Source organism: Sebastes umbrosus, chromosome 20 (genome assembly GCF_015220745.1).
Source record: "Sebastes umbrosus isolate fSebUmb1 chromosome 20, fSebUmb1.pri, whole genome shotgun sequence".
NCBI classification, from domain to species: domain Eukaryota; kingdom Metazoa; phylum Chordata; class Actinopteri; order Perciformes; family Sebastidae; genus Sebastes; species Sebastes umbrosus.
The window spans coordinates 20,897,048-20,917,243 of NC_051288.1; the positions used below are offsets into that span (position 1 = coordinate 20,897,048).

Genomic DNA, 20,196 nt, shown 5'->3' on the forward strand with positions numbered 1-20,196 from the left:
CTTTCGGAGATTGTAGCGGGCTTGGTACCAACCGTGTCATACTAGCTCGTCGCGAAAGGAGGCTAAATAACGCTCCAAACTTATGCAAAATTTTGGCGAGGAAAAACTGGCTTGGCCGTTTTCAAAGGAGTCCCTTGACCTCTGACCTCAAGATATGTGAGTGAAAACGGGTTCTATGGGTACCCACGAGTCTCCCCTTTACAGACATGCCCACTTTATGATAATCACATGCAGTTTGGGGCAAGTCATAGTCAAGTCAGCACACTGACACACTGACAGCTGTTGTTGCCTGCTGGACTTGAGCATATTTTTTTGCTAAATGCAGTACCTGTGAGGGTTTCTGGACAATATATGTCATTCTTTTGTGTTGTTAATTGATTTCCAATAATAAATATATACATACATTTGCTTAAAGCAACATATGTACCTACTCCCATGTTGATAAGAGTATTAAATACTTGACAAATCTCCCTTTAAGGTACATTTTGAACAAATAAAAAATGTGCAATCAATCACAATTAAATATTTGAATCGATTGACAGCCCTTTTTTTTAACACATGCAGATATTAACATGCACATTAATATGGCACATTTAAAGGTCATATTCCATCTACAATAAAACCTTTAACTATGGCACCTGCTTGTAATAAAGTACACCTATGAACTTCTGTAAGTTTCTCATAAGAAGAGGAAAAAGAGGAATGAGCAGGGGGAATAAAACATTAATGCTGTATATTCCATGGGATTTAGTTCATTTTGTGTCTTTAGATAATGTGGTAACTTTGTACTGAGCCCAATGATGCTGTGAGGAGGAAAGTAGAAGAGGAAAGAGGTGTCTCATACTTACAAAAGCCTCCATCTGCCTCTGGGTTATCTCCTTGTCCCACAGTGTCCAGTAACTTCTGGATTGGTGTTTCTGCTGGCTCTAATACTGGTATCACTAGAATAACAAAGGTATTATGTAAGAAACTCATGTTTGAAAGCAAGTCACCACCTTAAATGTTTTAAACTCATCCTACCTGCAGCAGCAGGGTTGTCATCTTCAGGTGTTAGACACTCCTCTGTTATGATAACAACCTCCTCGGTTGTCTCAACCCACTCCACAGCGGTGCTCCTGACCGACATCAGTGAAGCCTCTGTGGACAGATGATGAGAAACTGTGAATCTTTATCACTATAGCAACAGATAGCTGGGTAGCTAGGCAACCTGACGTTAGCACGCTAGCTAAAGCTTGCTATAAACATCTGCAAGCAACTAATTCAGCTAGTTAACATTATGTATTTCATACAAACGGTGGATATAGACCTGATAACATTATATGTATCTATATAACATTTGTACCTACTCGTATCACAGCGGCTACACTCCTCCGACTGTTATGCTAACTAGCTGCTAGCTAACATATGAGAAGCTAAATCAAAGATCGTATATAGCCAAGAGGATACCCAGCAACAACAACGCTATGCTTCCGACATTTTGGAAACGAAAGCGACTACCGGACGTCCGCCTAAAAAGTGCCGTGCAAAAGTATTATTTCTACTCTATTGTCATATTCTACTGAAATGGTCTGTGTTGAACAATTAAATATTATAAATGTAATAAGTGTTTTCAGTCAAAAAATAGCTGCTGTTGTTAAAACAAAAACAAAGAACACCTGACTTCCGCTCTTTGCTTCTATACTCTTTGGCTTCCCCGGAAGCAAATTATGCACATTTCAGAATAAAGGTACACATTTACGCAGTTCTGTACTTTTCAAAAATAAAAGTAGCACTAGTTATGTCAAATAACCTATTAGCGGTTTATCTATTAACGTACGTGTTTACAATATTTTCCCAGCAACATTGAAACATTAGACAACATACTTACTGCGGTTAAATCAATAACTCACATTCCTTAGCTGACGATATAAACACTATGGTCGTTCACTTCCTCAATCGCGCCGCTGGTGTAGTGGTATCATGCAAGATTCCCATTCTTGCGACCCGGGTTCGATTCCCGGGCGGCGCACGTATTTTCTTCCCGGTTTCCATCACTATTTCTTATAATTAATTGACATAATTTACAGGTACATATAAATGTGATGTTAAAATCAAAGCAGGCCGTATTTTCTAATCTATACCATATTGTTGGATATATTCTCAAAATATGTATTGTGGTATTATCTACTGCTCCAAACTTATATTATACCATACACTACTGTATAACATACAATTATACTGTACTATATACCATATTACATCTGATATTCTACATTAAATTGCTGTACTATACTATATTATTACATTGCACCATATACTATATCTTATATCAATATATATCAATATATATATCAATATCAATATATATATATATATATCAATATATATTACAGTTTTTCTCAATTGTTTACACACAAATACTGGTACTTGACACACAATGACCACAACATGTAACTCATGCACCAACCCCCTGAACCAATTCTGCTAAACTACAAGCACAATTCCTGCTTTACACTCAAATTGCAGTTCGAAAACACACTTTTTTCAAAACACTACACACAATTCTCTGCATTTGGCACAATTTTCATGAAGAAAATCTCGTTTTCACAAGGAACATACTGTCATTCAAAATTCTAAAGACAATTGCCCTACTATGCACACTGACTCATCACATGGGCAAACACCTGTCACACAGTGTTACAATTAGCAATCAGTTGATGTTTTTCATGGCTGGATTCGACATGCTAAGCGATATTTCCTCCGCTGCTTGGCCAGGGAAAACATTGCTTGTGATGTGGATGAGGTGCTGTGGCCAGACCGAAACAGAAGAGAGGATGCAGCAGTTTTTTTTTCTTTTTTTTTACTGTAACTGTATACAGTAAATTCTTCTGTTGTTTTGTATGTAGACCACTGTATGTGCAACTTTGTGTTGGTTGGGATGTACACTGTGTACATTGTTTTTGTGGGGAAAATAAAATATATTTGTTACCGTGTATTTGTGTGTTCTGAGTATAAAAACAATATTCTAAAATATTTTACAACACACTTATGTATGTACTGTCTGTAGTAAGTGTAACACTGAACAAAAAAAAGGCCTAAGTCATCATGATGAATGGAGAAGAAGTGTTTTCCATTCATCATAGTGTTTTACATTGAGCACATCAGTGTTCAACTGGTTCTTATAAATGTCTATTCATATGATGGTTTGTGTGTGTTATTTGAAAACAAAATACCATTTTGAGAAGAAATAACATTGTTTTGAATGTAAAGTTTCATTTTGCAGGAGAATTGAGGGGTTTTGCCCATTGTGTGTGTGTTTTTTGATTTGTGTGTAGAGTTCTAAGAGTATGAGGCATGCTTTCAGAAAATGTGTGTAAACAATCGAGAAAAACTGTAATATATATATATTAATACAGACAAACAGAAAGAATCATTACTTAATCACATTATATATTAGTCTTGTGTCACTTCACCCTGTAACTTGATTTTGAATTGCTCTAGTATAGTTTATATTTTAACTTATATTCTTAGTCTAGCATTATATACACCTTTTATTATTTATTTTAATGCACTTTCTCTATTTATCTGTACCACATGTTAATTATTGTATTATTGTATTACAATGCACATCACACAAACGCCCCTCCCTGCTGGCTGCGTGGAACCTGTTGCCTGGCAACCTGCTAAATGATGCTGTGTCGTTGTTGTTGTTCAGAGTAAAAGAATCAACAGCTGTTGCCTGGCAACGACGTATAGGCAACAGAGAGCACCACAAACAAACTACTTAATAGCGTCAAAATGAAGTCGGTTCAAGTTGATAGAAGTGTGTCTGCCGGCGGGCTGCACGGTGAACTGACGGAGGGAGGATGTGTCTACATGTGCGGGATGTGTCCATCGTGCATCTTTGCGCCCCATCCTCCAGCCTCCACCCGGTGTCTCTGGAAGGCGTCGGATGAGTTCAAGAGGACGTTCGTGGTGGAGCTGCTGCTGCGGTGCAAAAGCATCAAAGTGCTCGAAAGTATCCAGAGTGTTCTGGGTGTCACGTCGTGGAGTTTATTCACTTACGCCCGGTCGAGGAGACCAGTCTCACCGCAGGATTACCCGAGACTCTCACACCGGACCCTGTTGGATGGGAAACCTCTGGGCCTGGACCTGAATGAGATCTGTAACTGGTTCAACAGCAGACCAGACTGGATGCAGTCGCACTATCTCTGCAGTCTGTTCTCTCTCTGTGACTCGGAGCTGTTACGCATGTTGGCTAATTTAACCAGCGTGCTTCTGGTCAGGCAAAAACGAGGGTTTCTTTCTAATGGTAAAAAGACAACACGTTTTTTATTTCCCTGCTCTGCAATCCCCAGTAATCACCGCTAGATGTCGGTAAAAGACACAGATACAGCTGCTCATTTGGCTGTTTCAGAGATTGCTTTTCATTATGATTACATAGTTGAATTCATACAATTCAATTATGTATTTATTATGGCTGTCAACCGATTAAAATATTTTTTTTTTCATTTTTTTTATCTGTTTAAAATGTACCTTAAAGGTCCCATTTTATAAAAAAGTGAGATTTTCATGTTTTTTTTTTATTATAAAGCAGGCTTAAAGTGGCAGTAGGCAACAATATTTTGGCATAATTTGGCAAAAATTCCATAATAACCTTTCAGCATATTGTAATTCAAGTGATCTGAGAGAAAACTACACCTCTGCACCTCCTCATGGCTCTGTTTACAGGCTTTAGAAAATCTTGCCCGTGACGGCAGACTTTGACCAATCACAGGGCATTTCAGAGATAGCGTTCCTATTGGCTGTTCCACAAAAGGAGATGCGCGTTCACGTCTGGTCTCTGCAGATAGTGAAAGACTCGGTCAATGGCGGAACAACCTACTGGAAAGCTTGCTATTCCAGCATTGGCAGCAACTGCCTACACCTCAAAACAACCCAAAAAAAGAAAGACAGACTTTCAAAAAGACAGTCCAAACTGTTGATGTCGTTAGAAGGTAATGTGTAGCTCGCTGCGGTAGCCTCCTCAGATGTAGCGAGCACATATGAAGCGCGTGCATATGCCCGTTCTCGTGTGGGGGGAGGGGCTTCGGACAGAGAGGGGAGAGCGGAGAGAGGAGAGAGAGGAGAGAGCAGCTCGAGGGGATGCAGGATTTTGCGTTTTCCGGATTTCTACGCACTGCAGCTTTAAAGGGACTATTTGTAACTTTCAGAAATGCTTGTTAACAGCGACACCTGTGGCCGTTAAGTCAACGAAAGTCGATGCGTCGGGCTCGCGCTTACTCGCTCTAAATAGACATGAACGAGCATCGCTCAACACTATATTTCACCTGCTTGGCATTAATGTTAGCTGACCAGTATAAGTGGCAAATAAGTGGCTTTTAAATGAATTTACGCTAACACGTTTGTATCACGTCAACTTTGACAGCCCTAGTATTTATATAAGTGATTTAATGAAAAAGGTGTTTTGTCAATGACACTGTCTTTGCATTGTTTATTTTGATTATTAATACTTCTTACCATATGATAACCGTATGCTCCTTTTCAGTGAGTAGTGCCAGTCAGCGAGATCAGGTCAGGTATGGAGACTCAGAGGATCCTGCTCTCATGGTGGTGCTCGGTTCCTCAAAGTCCATGTCTGGAGTCAGCCGGTACAAAGACTTCATAAGCTGCCTACCGGTTGATCTGTCAAAGAGGATATTAGGTAAGTCAACACGTAGGAAATGAAATGCAGTACCTATGTTACCGTCAACAGAAACACACGCAGTGTTCGCAGGCTGTCAGATTTATATTCTTGATGAATTTCAATTCGTTTTAAATGTTTTCTGGTATGTTATTTGTATGCAACATGAAACGTGTTGCAAATTGATTTGATCAAGGGGAAAACAGCCATTACAGATGAACAGTTCCTAAGTCAACGTTCCTGAATTAAGATAGGAAAGGTGTATTATACAAGCATCCTAACTTCCCAAAATCTGAAATAAACTCTCCTAACTTTAGGATAACTGTTAAGCTGTCCTAACTTTCACTTTTCCACCACTTCTCTTCTGCTCATTAGACGTAGGAGCTGCCTTCCTCTTTGTATCACTTGTCAGTGTACTGATTTTCTTTTTGATAGCATCAAATGCCGGATAATGCCGGATAATGCCGGATACAGTGGAGACCGTGTCTGCTATCTTAGAATTAGTGTTGTAAATTTCCCAAAAAGAACATATTTTGATTTCTCTCCAGATGTTACGAACACCTCTAACTCCACCTTTTACTCCATTTCTTTTGTACGTTTCAATGAGAAAAACGACGGTTACAAAGCCGTTGAGCTCGGCGAGATGAGAAAAGTAGCGCAGCAGACATTATACTGTGTCTTCTCTCAGGTCTGTTACGTGAGAACACTTTGAGACGCTGCAACAAGGTTTGTCGACGCTGGGAGCAACTCGCACAGGAAACCGTGGCGGAAATCAAGTTCAGAAGAAGTTTTCAGGATCAAATTACGACGATGATGAAGGTGGAGCATTTGTTTGTTTACATGATTAATAATATGAATATTTAATCGTGCATGAAGGATTTGTATATTTAAACGTGTGCAAAGCTGTTGTAGTTTTCAGTGATGAGGATGAAATCAAAACAATAGGTGTGGCACAATTTTTTTCAATTTAAAATAAGAATGATAATTATGTTTTTTTTCTGTTCTAGAAGTGGAAAAGTATTAAAATTGTCAGCCCTACTTACGCCAACATCGTTGAAGTGCCCATACCTGACAAGGATGATGAAAAAGTGGATATTCATCCCAGTGTCCAAAAGGTCAATTTATCAACACCCACTCATTTCATTTTTTTGTTCCAGAAATCGATTTTCAATACGAGAATGATCTTTTCTTTGATTATAATTCACAGTTCAAGACATTTGAAGCTGCTTACGCCAAAATCGAAACCAAGACGGTGCAAATGGAAGAGCGAAATGTTTACTGTGGTGCATATTTTACCACGGTGCTGCTGGACAAGTTAGTGTGTTCAGTTTTTTTTTTTTTTACTAAAGCCTGCACATTGGATTAAAAACACGACTGATGTGATTAGTTTGGGTTCGACAGAGAGGACACACATCGGGTGGTGGACTACAGAGGAGGATTGTTTATGGCGACGGGCTCCAAAGACCGCACGGTGCAGCTGCTTCATGTGGCGTCAGAAACTAAAGTGGTGTCTGTGATGAAGGGCCACGTGGGCAGCATCCGGGTTGTGCTGCTCTGTGAGGACAGGAGCCTGCTGATAACCGGCAGCTGCGATGCGAGTATACGGTGAGGAGGAGATACTGATGAAGGTACATTCCTCCTTGTGACCGACGTAGATTTGACAGGGTGGTGTTTGCTTGTTGTTTGTAGGTGTTGGTGTTTGAAGACAGACGCGTGCGTGATGATGCTGTACGGTCACAGTGGCACCGTCAACAGCCTGGATGTCCATGATGATACACTTGTCTCTGGAGCTAAAGACTGTCTCATAAAAGGTAAGCAGCCAATCTGTATGTTTTAATGTTTTAAAACTTTGAGGCGCGTCCGAATTCCATACTGATGGTGCCTTCAAATGAAACTCGTGAGCTCGTATTTACAACATGGGAAGTTGTGTACATGATATGCTTGGCGTTCTGCTGCCTTCAAATGGGGTCGTTTTTACCGTGTTCACAAGAAGAGTCCATATGAATGCTTCCCTCTTGGGGTATTCACAACCACAATGGTTACACGTCTCTAGCCGGCAAGGAGGCTCTCAGGAAGGCAACTACTGCTCAGTGCGTCCGAAAAGATACATACTACTGTTTATTCACACAAAAATATGTTGAACGATAGTACACATGTTGGGTATGTAGTGATCAGTATGCAATTTATGACGAAGTGTTTGCGAGTGAGCTAAACTTAACTACCACACTGCTGCCAGTGTGGAGTCTAACCACAGGGAAGCAGCTTGAGGACTTTCATTTCAAGCACTCGACTCCCGTCCAATGTGTTAGGCTCAACACGACAACGCTGTACAGCAGCTGCGATCAGGGCCTCGTCAAAGTATGGGACATGGAGACCGCATCGCTGCTCAGAGTGAGAATATTAGTCTTTTGTGGAAAACAAACTTTTCACAAATTTGCCAAACTGCATCTACAATTGGATAATGTGTTGTATTATGTACTACTTTCCTGAAGGTGATTGATGCCCATAAGAACTCAGTGAGGTGCCTGTTTGTCGACGAATGGCACTTTTTATCCGGGGACTCCAGCGGTCAGGTCAAGGCCTGGAGCATCAACTGTGACGTTAAAGAGTGTCTCATGACCTTCAACCACCAAAAGTGAGCAAGAAACCTTTGGAGCTGATATGTACGACGACATGTTAGGGCCATAAATTACAGAGACGGGAAGGGGGGTAATATTCCGATGAAAAAACTCTGATATTTCTCTGAGATTTACGAGGGAAAAAAATACAAATTTACGAGAAAAAAAACTCAAATCTGTATGTTGTTTTCTTCTGAATAGGCCCAATTCACGGCAATGTCTCTTCAAAGTCTGGATGTTTATGATAATATGGTGTTTCTGGGCTAAGAGTATTTTCTTTTTGCTAAATCCGATTGCAAAGTATAATGTGATTAGGAGGCATAATGCAGCAAGTGGCGGTGTCTGTGGTGTGATGAGGTTGATCCAACCTTGCAAAGTGAAGCAATGTGGTTCGTTTCCAAAAGTTTTTTCTCAGAAATTTATGACTTTATAATCTCTGACAATATCAGAGGTATTTTCTTGTAAATTTGTAATTTTTTTCTTGTGAATTTATCACTTTAATCTCTGAGAATATCAATTTTCTCGTCAATTTCCGACTTCAATCTTGGAAATTCTGCGTTCGTTCTGCTCCGTAGGTTTGTTTTCTCTACAATGGCCCAAATACGCTGTCGTATATATACCCAGAAAGTTACTTGAACATTTTTATTTCAATTATATAGGAATACAGTGTCTTCAGTATATTTATGTAAATATAAATATATGTATAAATATGTTTTTGTCATCTTTTCTTACCTTGCTGCGTATTCATTAGAGATAAATATGAATGTCCTTACTGTATCTAATACCGGTTCTAATGACCCAAAATGTTGAATTGAATGCTGTCTGTTCTGCAGGGAGGTAAAATCTCTGACTCTCGTCTACCTCCGTCTCGTTACTGGCTGTGTGGACGGAAAGATTCGCATATTTAATTTCCTCACCGGAGATTGTCTAAGAGAAATCACGGCGGAGACTGAAGCAGGCCGAATACTGTCCCTGCACTTCCATGACAACCGGTGAGTCGGATGCACTCGTGAAAGTTTATGTTTTATTATTGTAATACTTTTATTTGTGTGGTGTTCTCATATTTTCTTTCTACACCCTCCTTCAGTATATTGGTGAACACGACATACAGTGTGAAGCTCTACCAGTTTGCCAAAGTGTTCTGGGATTACACTGAGTCGACAGAGGCAGACCAGGGAGAAGTGGTGGCTCAGGACGGTTTGGTTTCTGAGAAATCTGCAGCTTCGCTCAGAAAGCTTTCCTTCACCTCCGTCGGGGCCGATCACAGCCAAACGATACACAACTGTAACAAGAAGCAGCTCTGCCACGCCTGCTCCCCGCCTACCCAGGCTAAATGTCGAGCACAAGGTAAGCATGCTCAAGAGTGTGTCAAAACAGTAGTTTTCAGATCAGTTGTCTTGAGTGAATCTTTTCCTTTATAGCCGGAGAACGCGGTGAGACGGCCAAACAGTCGGTGATGCTGAGTGAGAAGGCAGCGAGTGAACGGATGAAGAGGAGGGGGCTTCATCATCCTCTGACACGCGATTCCATCCTCCTCAAGATCAATGCCATCCAGAAGGCGCAGTGCATAGATGATGAGGTCACCATCAACATGGAGAGCAACGCCAGGCTGAGAGATTCCTGGGGCCCTCAAACGTTTCAGGATGACCCGAAACAGAGCCCGCAGACTCAGACGTGTCACACACCTGGTGGTCATCCCAGGAGGCCCATGACCTGTGTTCCCATTTTAAAGAGAGCCCTCAGTCAAAATATGACACAGCCTCGCAGTGCTGACACACACAGGGCGACCAAGAGAGTGAGTGGATTCACTACAAGTGCCACAGAGGGGCCACCGGCTCCTGAGTACACGAGGTCGCTACCTAATCTGGAACGCTCCATGAAAACTAGCACTAGCTTGCCCAGGATCAGCCCTGTGGGTCCACTCAGAGAGCAGGGAGGACAGCTGGATTGTCAGGCCAAGAAGGATCTCATGGAGCAAAAACCGTCCAAGAGGAATAAGAAGCAGGAGAAAACATTGTGAAGAAAGTCACATTTATGCTATTTTTAAGATATAATGTGTCAGCAGAACTCTATCTCCACTGCACGGTGGGTGTTCTGGACATTTTTGTTAGTCCAAGGCACCATATTAATAAACATGATGTTTCATTAAAACTCCACTAGGGGTCAGTATTGTATCATCTGATTGTGGCTGGACCAGAATCCAGGATTATTAAACAGTAGTTTTACAGTATGCTTTAGATTTTATTTGACTTTTATTTCCTTTTCATTTGTAGTTTGATTATTTATCAGTGTTAAGTTTGTATTTTTTAGAATTTTTATATTTTTTAGCTTTTTTGTCATTTATATATTCAGCTAATGTTAATTAAGAGAGGGAGAAGCACACAGTTAATTCACAGTTTTTATGCAGCAACTTTTAGTAGTGCTGTCAATCGATTAAAATATTTAATCGCAATTAATCGCAAATTAATCGCACATTTTTTTATCTGCTCAAAATGTACCTTAAAGGGAGATTTGTCAAGTATTTAATACTCTTATCAACATGGGAGTGGGCAAATATGTTTGCTTTATTCAAATGTATGTATATATTTATTATTACATTATCAAATATTGTCCAGAAACCCTCACAGGTACTGCATTTAGCATAAAAAATATGCTCAAATCATAACACAACAAACTGCAGCCCAACAGGCAACAACACCTGTCAGTGTATCAGTGTGCTGACTTGACTATGACTTGCCTCAAACTGCATGTGATTATCATAAAGTGGGCATGTCTGTAAAGGGGAGACTCGTGGGTACCCATAGAACCCATTTACATTCACATATCTTGAAGTCAGAGGTCAAGGGACCCCTTTGAAAATGGCCATGACAGGTTTTCCTCGCCAAAATTTAGTGTTATTTAGCCTCCTTCACGACAAGCTAATATGACATGGTTGGTACCAATGGATTCCTTAGGTTTTGTAGTTTCATGTGATACCAGTATCTTCACTCTAGTGGCGTTAAAACGATTTTGAGTTAACGCGTTATTATCGCGTTGACAGCCCTATCTTTTACATATTTTAGGTAGTTTGTATCTACAGTTTGATTGCATCGAAACCTGCCAAATAAAAAGCAGTATTTTGACATTTTTTAACACTTTTGAATTTGACTTTTTTCCAACAGTGATCATTCTTTTTTGTGATTAACTCTATAAAAATGTCTTTTCAAGCAGGTATTCTCAGTTATAATAATCAGTGCTGGCCACTTCACAGTGTTTACATTTTTCGGTAGGGAGAATCTATTAATTTTCCTTTAGTTAATGAATCACCCTGAAAGACACTCCTTCACCAATCAAGCAGAAACAAGTTAGGGCTGCCGCGTCTTAGTCATCTTTGACTAATTTTCCAAGAAACTTATGAGCACATCTCTGGTTTAAAGTGGTGCTTTTGTGTGATTATTTGTGGACAAACTCAGTTTTCTCAGAGTTTCTTTGGTCGAGGACAGCCCTACAACAAATCTTTGTGGATTTTTTGCTTTCGCGGTACTTCAAACAAGAAGAGTGAAGTCGCCAGAGTGAGAGGAGTTTGTCCCATCCAGAGAGACCTTTCACCCTGCCACCTGCCCTCTAGCCCCGCTGCCTCGAGGGCATCATTAGGGGCGAGGAGGTTGAAGATCAGGGAGAAGGTCCTCTGCTTTGACAGCAGCAGCACAACAGCTGGGCACCCGCGAATAACAAAGGGTTATGAGGAGAAGTGACCGGCTAAGACGTCCCACTTTGGAGAATCTCTTCTTTCAGGAGCGTTCTGCTGCTAATTAATTTGGTCTGGGGATAATGGTGTCTCCCCCTTTTTTCCTCCTGTGGCAGTGTGACGTAGGCAGACAATGCAAACCCCTCCTGCCACCCCGAGCTCGGCTTAGCTCCATCATGCAGCACAGCTCCCCCCATTGTTTCATCAGGTATGGGGTCTCTTGTCCAGGAGCGGCGGAGCTGCGGGGGGGATAATGAGCGTAAAATCAAAGTAAAGTTAGAAAAGGGAAAGTCTTCATGGAGGAATGCTCTTAGACCTCCTGCTCCCTAGAGCAGGCCCAAGGGTTGGCCGGGGAGACGAGGGTACAGGTTTATTTATGCATGAGGAGAAGCTTGAAAGAAATGACAGTTAACCCTCTCGCCGTGAAAGAAGGTTTTAAGGGTTGGAGGCGACAAAAGACGATTCGGTTCGACCCAGCTGACCCTTTGCTCTACATCCATCTCCATCTCCAAAGCAGCATATTTGCATCATAGTTCATTTGTCAAATTCATTTTAAAATTTTTGTCATGCTGTGTCAGCAGCAACTCCATTTCTTTCCAGACCAGGTCAGTCCAGGCCAGTCATGGTATAGTAACGTGATTAACCAAACCATGGTCTGCATTATTTTTTGGCATTTGCATGTCACTCAGACGGGAGGCTGACTTTGCCCTGGAGCGGTCCATATATCACACCGTAGCCAGGTTCAACGAGAGCGGCGTCAGACGCAAAAGCTCAATGAATATGCAAATCATGCCATTCTCACGGGGAACTGACTCACAGTGACTGAATCTCCCCATAGAGAGGGGAAGTCTCGCCCCTTCCGACTGACCCCATGGGACCTTATTTCGGAAAAAATATGAACGGTAGTCAACGCAACAGTACGCATCCCTAGTACGAAACACACAGGCATCGTAGCTTCAGCGAGAGAGACAACACTTATGCGACTTTTGGGTGTGTCGTCTTTCTAATTACGTATTTTCACAGTCTGATACTTCAACAGTTTTACAACAAACTGTGGCTTTCTTGACTTGCAAAACGATCTTTTAAATTGACAAACATCATATGTGTGAGTCATGGCGCAATTCAAACAGGATAAAAAAAAAATACTTGTCTCTTGCCGTTGACTACCGTACATACTTTTTCAGAAATAAGGTGCCATGGTGGTCCACCGGGAAGGGGCGGACTTCGCCTCTCTATTGTGGAAAACCCACTCTGGACATTATTCTGAAAGGCTGCCACATACTGAGCTGGAGAGCTGAAGCTCGGCTCAAACACGGATCATAATGGACAGCTCCGAGGCCCGACGGAGCAGTGACATCAACACATGGGAGCGACGACAAGTGCCTTGATCTTAGGACAGCTTTAAACGCCAGGCCAGCGCTGTCTCCAAACATCCCCCAGTAACAAGATCCATATGCCTTTCTGACCTCATTTGCAGATAGAGATCATAAGCGAAAGGGGATACAGCCAGAACGAAGGGAGGCAATTAACGGGAACACCATTACCGAGATATGGGACTGATTAACATCCACATCCAGCCACGCCAAATAGATAAGAGGGAATCTGATTGCTCATTGATTGGATCTCGGCGGTGCCTCCGCAGCGGGCAGGTTCTTGTTTTGTGGAGTTGGACCTCGCTGCGTTCGAGGGCCCTTGATTGAGCCAGAAAAAGAGCGGAGTGAAACCGCTGTGACCACACATCAGGAAGATGATCAAAGACGCTACTGCTGGCTTCTGGCTCCTCGTGTACAAGACTAACCCCCAACAGATGAAGCTGTTACTCGCAGATGGCTCAGCGCTAACACATGTCAGAGAGCGTTGATACGGGCTACGGAGGTGACACCTGAATTAGCGGAGGTTGATGAAAATGCTCCGTTCCATATAAAGAGCCATTGTGTAATTTGACTGTAAAGGTTTTTTTTTTCCTCCAACGCTCTTGATTTTGTTTGTGTTTATTTCATTAAGTTTTTTTTTTTCTTCATTTATGAATTGACTGATTGAGACCGTCTGTCTTTACAGCGTGACATCTGGAGTGTGTTTTGATAATTGCAAAGAGATTATTTTCTATCTGCAAGACCTATTCTATACAAAAGACCTATACAAAAACAAAATCAGACACACCGGCGCTTTAGCACCAGAGGCTATGGCATATATTACATTTAAAGTTGGATGTTTCTGTGCCATCATTCACAGTACTTGTCCTCTGGGGGGCCCACTAGACCTGCTCATAGGCCGGCTCAATGTCTAATCCTGAATGTTTTCGCCAATCATCAATCTTTGGCAGTTCAAGTCTCATCGCTTACTGACTTTATAAAGATAATGTCTATGACCTCACAATTATTTAGAAATAATCTTGCATGTAAAATCCCACAGCACCGTCTTTCTCTGTGGATATTACTATAATTAAACGCTCATAAAAGAAATAAGAGCAGAATTTGACTGCAGTCTGAAACTACTTTAATAACAGGCTTTACAATCCATCTGAATATGGTATTTATTAGGTTTTCATGGCATGTCAGTGCGTCACTATTAAACAAGAGAGAAGGGTGTCACGGATTGACCCGTGGTCTCAATGGCCCCCAGTCTTCACAGAGCAGCTCCAGACACATGCAGGCGACAGTGTTAAGTGTCATAATTTCACTATTTTCTCAGACATAAATACGGAGACGTAAAAAAGTCAAAGGTCAACTGCATAAAACTTCCCTATTTAGAGGTCAGTAGACGCGTATCGTCTGAGTGGGGTGGAGGGGTGGAGGGGTGGCACCTTGGAACAAGAAGCCAATTCACAGGCGAAAAGTTACTGACTCGACTTCCTGCCACAAAACGAACAGAAAATTAATTGTAACGCTGGACTACAAAGGTCTTCATGCACCACAGAAGAAGAACAAAACACTTAAGTGGGCCCAGAGCTGCAGCGGAGGATTAGAGTTGGATTGTACTTTTCTTGGTATTTCACTGAGGCGGCATTTGAAACCATTTTTCTACTAATAATATCATTTTTTACGATTTTGAAATAAAAAAATTTTTAATGCCAGATTCGATATATTTGCTTCATTTGAGTCCATGTGGAGTTACAAGGAAATTACTGCTTTTATTGTTGTAGTCTGAGTAACGTGACGTCATATCCATTCCGTATCCGTCAACCAAAACAAACCACAGAAAGTAGAAAACAGCAGAGGGTCTGCGTGGATACGACCTGCACCCTCACATTTTAAATCCAAAGTGGTAAACACGACACATACAGTAAAATATGGAGACACTTCCACATTGGCTTCACTTCTCAGAGGTTGCCCACTGATTATAATTTAAAACTTAATCCCCAGAATATTCGAGCAACTCAGGCAACTTCTACCATGCAGCTGGATCCGCTATCTTTCTTTAACCCACCCTATAACAGTCACAACAAATGCCACTTTCCAGACACGATAACTCGACTGCTGTTTGTACAGTAAATACTCTGTGGGATCCGTACTCTCTCCTCGCTTGACCCCGGCCCAGGAAGAGCCCTTTTTTGGAGCCGAGGAGAACCGACGGGTGTCCTAGCTTAGATATTTCACAGCTCAGCGGGTTTCCTCGCGTGTTGATACAAGTGCTGGGAAATAACACACAGCCTGGTTGATTCATGCCATTTGTGTTTTTCATTTAGTTGTCATGTGCGGGATTTTTTTTTTTTTTAGGCGACCTGGGGATAAAACTGACCCGTATTAGCAGCAGATGTTTTGGGTCATGGAGTGGAGCGTCTTATGTGCTTTTCCCAGGGGCTCGTGTGGCGAGAGGACTATCAGTCATGGACACCAGAGGGGGAAGCTGTAGGAGGAAGACGAGCGTTTTTGCAACCTGAAGGTTTGTTCCTGGAAAGAAGCCAGTTTAAACTCCTGGACCAGTCGATAATCTGGATGGGGAGAGGTGAAAGAAAATGGTTCCTTTATCAGCAGCTGTCTCTGTATACGTGCAGACATTTACGACTGCAACACATCGCAGACCTCAAGCCAAACACATCAACCGTCATTGACTTTAATTTGAAATGTTTTTTTTCCGGTGTGTTTCAGCCACGTATTCTATGTCTGCACGTATTGTAGGGTCAACGTACCCTTGAGCAAGAGACACTGAACACATTTTTTTCCCTCTTTTAACCTTTGGACAGAGCCATGGTAGCTGTTTCCTTGTTTCCAGTTATACTAAACTAAGCGAATAAGCGTATTAGGGCTGCAACTAGCGATTATTTTCATTGTTGATTAATCTGTCGATTATTTTCTCGATTCATTGATTTCTTGTTCGGTCTCTCAAATGTCAGAAAATGGTGAAAAATGAAAAATCAGTCCAAAATGACGTCCTCAAATGTCTTGTTTTGACCTTTTTAAAAAAAAAAAATTTACTAATACCGATTAATCGATTATCAAAATTGTTGCTGATTAATTTAATAATTGATAATTTAATCAATTAATTGATTAATCGTTACAGCTCTATATCCAAAATGTCTTTTCTTAATCGGTTGTCTGTCACTTTAAAAACTGCATGGGCCTTACAGGACATTCAACACATGGACATACACACATCTGTCTATAAATCTCTCACTGTGACGGATAACTCTGACCTTCAAAAGGTTTATAATGCTTTAGATTCACATGAAAATATTCATAAGTACAACTTTCTTCATTACGTCTGTGCCAAACTCAGCTTTACATCTTATTGAACCCTCCACCGGCTTTCTCAAGTCTTTCAACATGTTCGATATTGAAATGCACCTTTCTTCTGGTATTGTGTGATAGGTCTTTCCTCTCTTGGCATTCCTCGACTCATCGAACCCGCAGCCTCCTTCCCCCCCGCCCTCCCCTCGTCTACAGCTGTTAAAACACCCCATATTATTCTCATAATTGTTTCAGTGTGTCGGCTGTTATTTTAATGTGCCAAGCTGGATGAGTCAGGAATCGAAAACTGTTGCGGAACAAAAGGCGAGTATTTTCTGACTACCGACATTCTTCACTGCATTCTGACATTATTTTATATTACCTTTCCTGAGTAGTAGACCTCATTATCAGGTGATTAACATTTAATTTGGTCGTATAACACAAATAAAACCTGTTTTTATAATTGACCCGCAGACATTCTGTTTAGGCTTACTGGATGATACGCCTCCTCGTCACATTTGGGTTCGCTATGTTTAACATTTCTGTAATATTTCTTCTTCACGTCCGTCCAATTGCAATAAGACACATCTGTTTGGCCCCGGCTGACATGTCTGATATGCATTTCATTAACTGTGAAATGGATACGGAGTTTACATGAACACAGGCGGCGTTATAGGCTGATATGAATTAACAGGTTTTCCAAGATACACACGTGTTTCTAAAGTATTTTCTTTTGGTTTCAGTAAGAGGTTGTGTTGTAACTCGCACTTTCTGGTTTCAAGTTTTTCCAAAATATTCCCATTTTTATAGCAAGAAATCAGTATTGTCTAAAGATATTTTTTTCTTTTACTGGGTGACTAATAGGGCTGGGATGATACACCTTTCTCCCGATTTGATACTATCACGTCACTTGGGTGCCGATATGTATTGCGATTTTTATGTATAGCGATTCTACAAGTATTGCGATTCGATATTACGATTTATTGAGATTTTTGTTAACTTTTTTAACACTAGACCATGGGGAAAAAGTTGAATCATACACTTCTAGGGACTTTTACTTTGGAAAATATCTAAAATAATACAGTAAAAATGTTTGATTTTCAGCATGTATGTAGTCAGAGATGTCCTGAAGTCAAATATATCAGTCATTGTCAGTCATTATTTATTTTTTCCAGCAACCCAAAAATCAAATAATAAAGACATATCCCTCATAAATTAGTGGCATCCACCCAAAGTGTTTCTATACTTTACTGGATGTGTAGTGTTTACCACTTTGGATTGAAAATACCGCCGGCCAGCTACTGTCACTTACTGTTACTCTGACTACAATAATAAAAGCAGTAACTTCCATCACCTCCGCATAAACTCAAATGAAGCAAATATATTGATTCTGGCGTTAAAAAAATCGATTGAAAAAAAGAAAAAGAAACATCGCGATACGGTGAATCGATTTTTTCCCCCACCCCTAGTGACTAATCAGATCTTTTCCTACATCTTTAAAAAGGTGTTAATGTGACATAATGATTAAATGAGAATTAGCGATTTAACAAGAAAACTCTTGGCCATTTTCTAATAAACGTGTCTGCCAGTAATTTTTCTCTTTCCTTTCTGTAGACTCTAGAGAACCATGACTCTATGGTTTTGGCTGCTTTCTCACCCCCGTTGGTGTTTTATGTAACCTTCCCCCTGTAGACTTTTTAATAATTACAGCCTATTATTTCTTTCAACCTCTGTTAACAGCTGCGAGGAAATTAATTTGCAGCCGATGTGAAAAAGAGGAGATAAAAAAATGCACTGCAGATACACAGACGGCCGCTCTCGAGCAGCACAAGTCTGAGGATTTATTGCTCTCATTCGGAAAAGCTCTACAAGGTGAGATAAAGAATGTAACTGATCCTCATGCAGCTGCAGCTTTTAACAGCTACGAGTGTTTAAAAGGTGCTCTGCCGAGGCGTTCGGGTTAGGGCGCTGTTTTTCTTCAACAATAAAAGCATGAAGTAAGAACGACATCGCTGGAGTTGTCTTTCCCACACAATGTGCACATGATATCTCACAGTTTGCAGGGCGTAATGAGTGTGTGTTGGAGAGGACGGTTACAGCTCCTCTCAGGGGCTGTGAAAAAGCTAAATTTCCTGTTTAGTGGTTGCAATGGAAAGCTGGTTTATTATATGGTCTAAACAACATGTTGCAGAGAGGTAGAGATAGAGAGAGCACAAATTAAAGTTACAGGAAGAATGAAGTATCGGTTGCAATCTTTTGGCTGATGAAATAAAAGTCACAAAGTTCACTGAGCTCCCTCCAAACACCAAGCCACCGCATATGTACACAGAGGAAACCTGATACCATGTGATAAGTTGGAAATGTCAGACCACACTTTTCTTTCTACAAGTGTCTACGTTTGTGTACTGAGTGTATTGATGTGGCTGCATCGAGAGCCATCTTTACTGCAAGTCTGAATCAGAGCCTCTTGAATGCAGCTCATGTGTTTCGAGTCAACTAGATTCACTTAGAGCGCTCTGTGCCAGAGAGCCAGTGGAAATGACTCGACGCTGTCACGGGGGAAAAACGCTATCCCCCAGCATTAATGAACACAACACCGGCCAACTGAGTGTCTACGGACGACATAAAATATATTTACTTATTTATTATTAAGGCTGTCAATCGATTCAAATATTTTATCGCGATTAATCGCATGATTGTCCATAGTTGATCATGATTAATCGCAGGTGAATCACACATTTTGTATTTGTTCAAAATATACTTTGAAGGGAGATTTGTCAAGTCTTTAATACTCTTATCATCATGGGAGAGGGCAAATCTGCTTGCTTTATGCAAATGTATGTATATATTTATTATCATAAATCAATTAACAACACAAAACAATGACAAATATTGTCCAGAAACCCTCACAGGTACTGCATTTAGCATAAAAAATATGCTCAAATCATAACATGGCAAACTGAAGCCCAACAGGCAACAACAGCTGTCAGTGTGTGAGTGTGCTGAGTAGGCATGTCTGCAAAGGGGAGACTCGTGGGTACTCATAGAACCCATTTTCATTCACATATCTTGAGGTCAGAAGAAATTAGTGGCGTTAAAACGCGGTATTATCACATTAACATTGACAGCCCTAGTTTTTATATATATTTGTTATTTGCTCCAAGTCTCTTTCATACTGCCGGGGTCGGGGGACGCAACTGAAAGAAGGTTAAAAGTTTCATACACGTCACAATTTCCTTAAAGGGAATAATAAAGTATCTTCTAGTCTTCTATTCTATTCTATAAGCAACATATTAATTTAACAGATTACACAAAGTATTAGCACGATAGTAAGATCTACTCATGCTCTCGACTGGGCAGTGATAATATTATTAAGTTTGTTAATTTACGCATTCACTCATCTGCAAGTTTCTCTTTTACTTTTAGTAACTTTTATGTGAACACGCTTACAGCCAGATTGAGAAATCCTGTAGTGGGATCATGGTTGTTAGGGTTCGTGAAGCCAGATAACGATAGAAGATG

General features: G+C 40.8%; 2 protein-coding genes and 1 non-coding gene across 3 annotated transcripts in view; 2 read left to right on the forward strand and 1 right to left on the reverse strand.

Annotated features, from left to right (window-relative positions):
- Window positions 1–1,504, reverse strand: part of LOC119479326 (histone-lysine N-methyltransferase PRDM9-like) — a 5,459-nt gene extending 3,955 nt beyond the window's left edge. The window contains exons 1-3 of the mRNA XM_037754785.1: window positions 1,347–1,504; window positions 1,021–1,137; window positions 849–941 (exon numbers count right to left, since the gene is read on the reverse strand). Of these exons, the coding sequence (XP_037610713.1) occupies window positions 849–941; window positions 1,021–1,126 (199 nt within the window). The 5' untranslated portion in view covers window positions 1,127–1,137; window positions 1,347–1,504. The remainder of the gene's footprint in view (window positions 1–848; window positions 942–1,020; window positions 1,138–1,346) is intronic.
- A 433-nt stretch (window positions 1,505–1,937) lies between these two features.
- Window positions 1,938–2,008, forward strand: trnag-ccc. The gene has a single exon. It is a non-coding gene; the product is annotated as a tRNA-Gly (tRNA).
- A 1,715-nt stretch (window positions 2,009–3,723) lies between these two features.
- fbxw10 (F-box and WD repeat domain containing 10) lies at window positions 3,724–10,597 on the forward strand. The gene is made up of 12 exons (XM_037754090.1): window positions 3,724–4,291; window positions 5,528–5,683; window positions 6,351–6,481; window positions 6,670–6,777; window positions 6,870–6,976; window positions 7,064–7,267; window positions 7,352–7,473; window positions 7,899–8,053; window positions 8,155–8,297; window positions 9,114–9,272; window positions 9,368–9,627; window positions 9,702–10,597. The coding sequence occupies exons 1-12, from the start codon at window positions 3,778–3,780 to the stop codon at window positions 10,298–10,300; spliced, it is 2,658 nt and encodes an 885-aa protein (XP_037610018.1). The 5' UTR covers window positions 3,724–3,777; the 3' UTR covers window positions 10,301–10,597.
- The last annotated feature ends 9,599 nt before the right edge of the window (window positions 10,598–20,196 follow it).

What these genes read in the sequence shown, in the direction of transcription:
- fbxw10 (XM_037754090.1), top strand. Translation starts at nt 3,778, where the DNA reads ATGAAGTCGGTTCAAGTTGATAGAAGTGTGTCTGCCGGCGGGCTGCAC. An exon ending in ACCACGGTGCTGCTGGACAA is followed by an intron (nt 6,977 to 7,063) that starts GTTAGTGTGTTC and finishes TGGGTTCGACAG; the next exon opens with AGAGGACACACATCGGGTGG. An exon ending in AGACCGCATCGCTGCTCAGA is followed by an intron (nt 8,054 to 8,154) that starts GTGAGAATATTA and finishes ACTTTCCTGAAG; the next exon opens with GTGATTGATGCCCATAAGAA.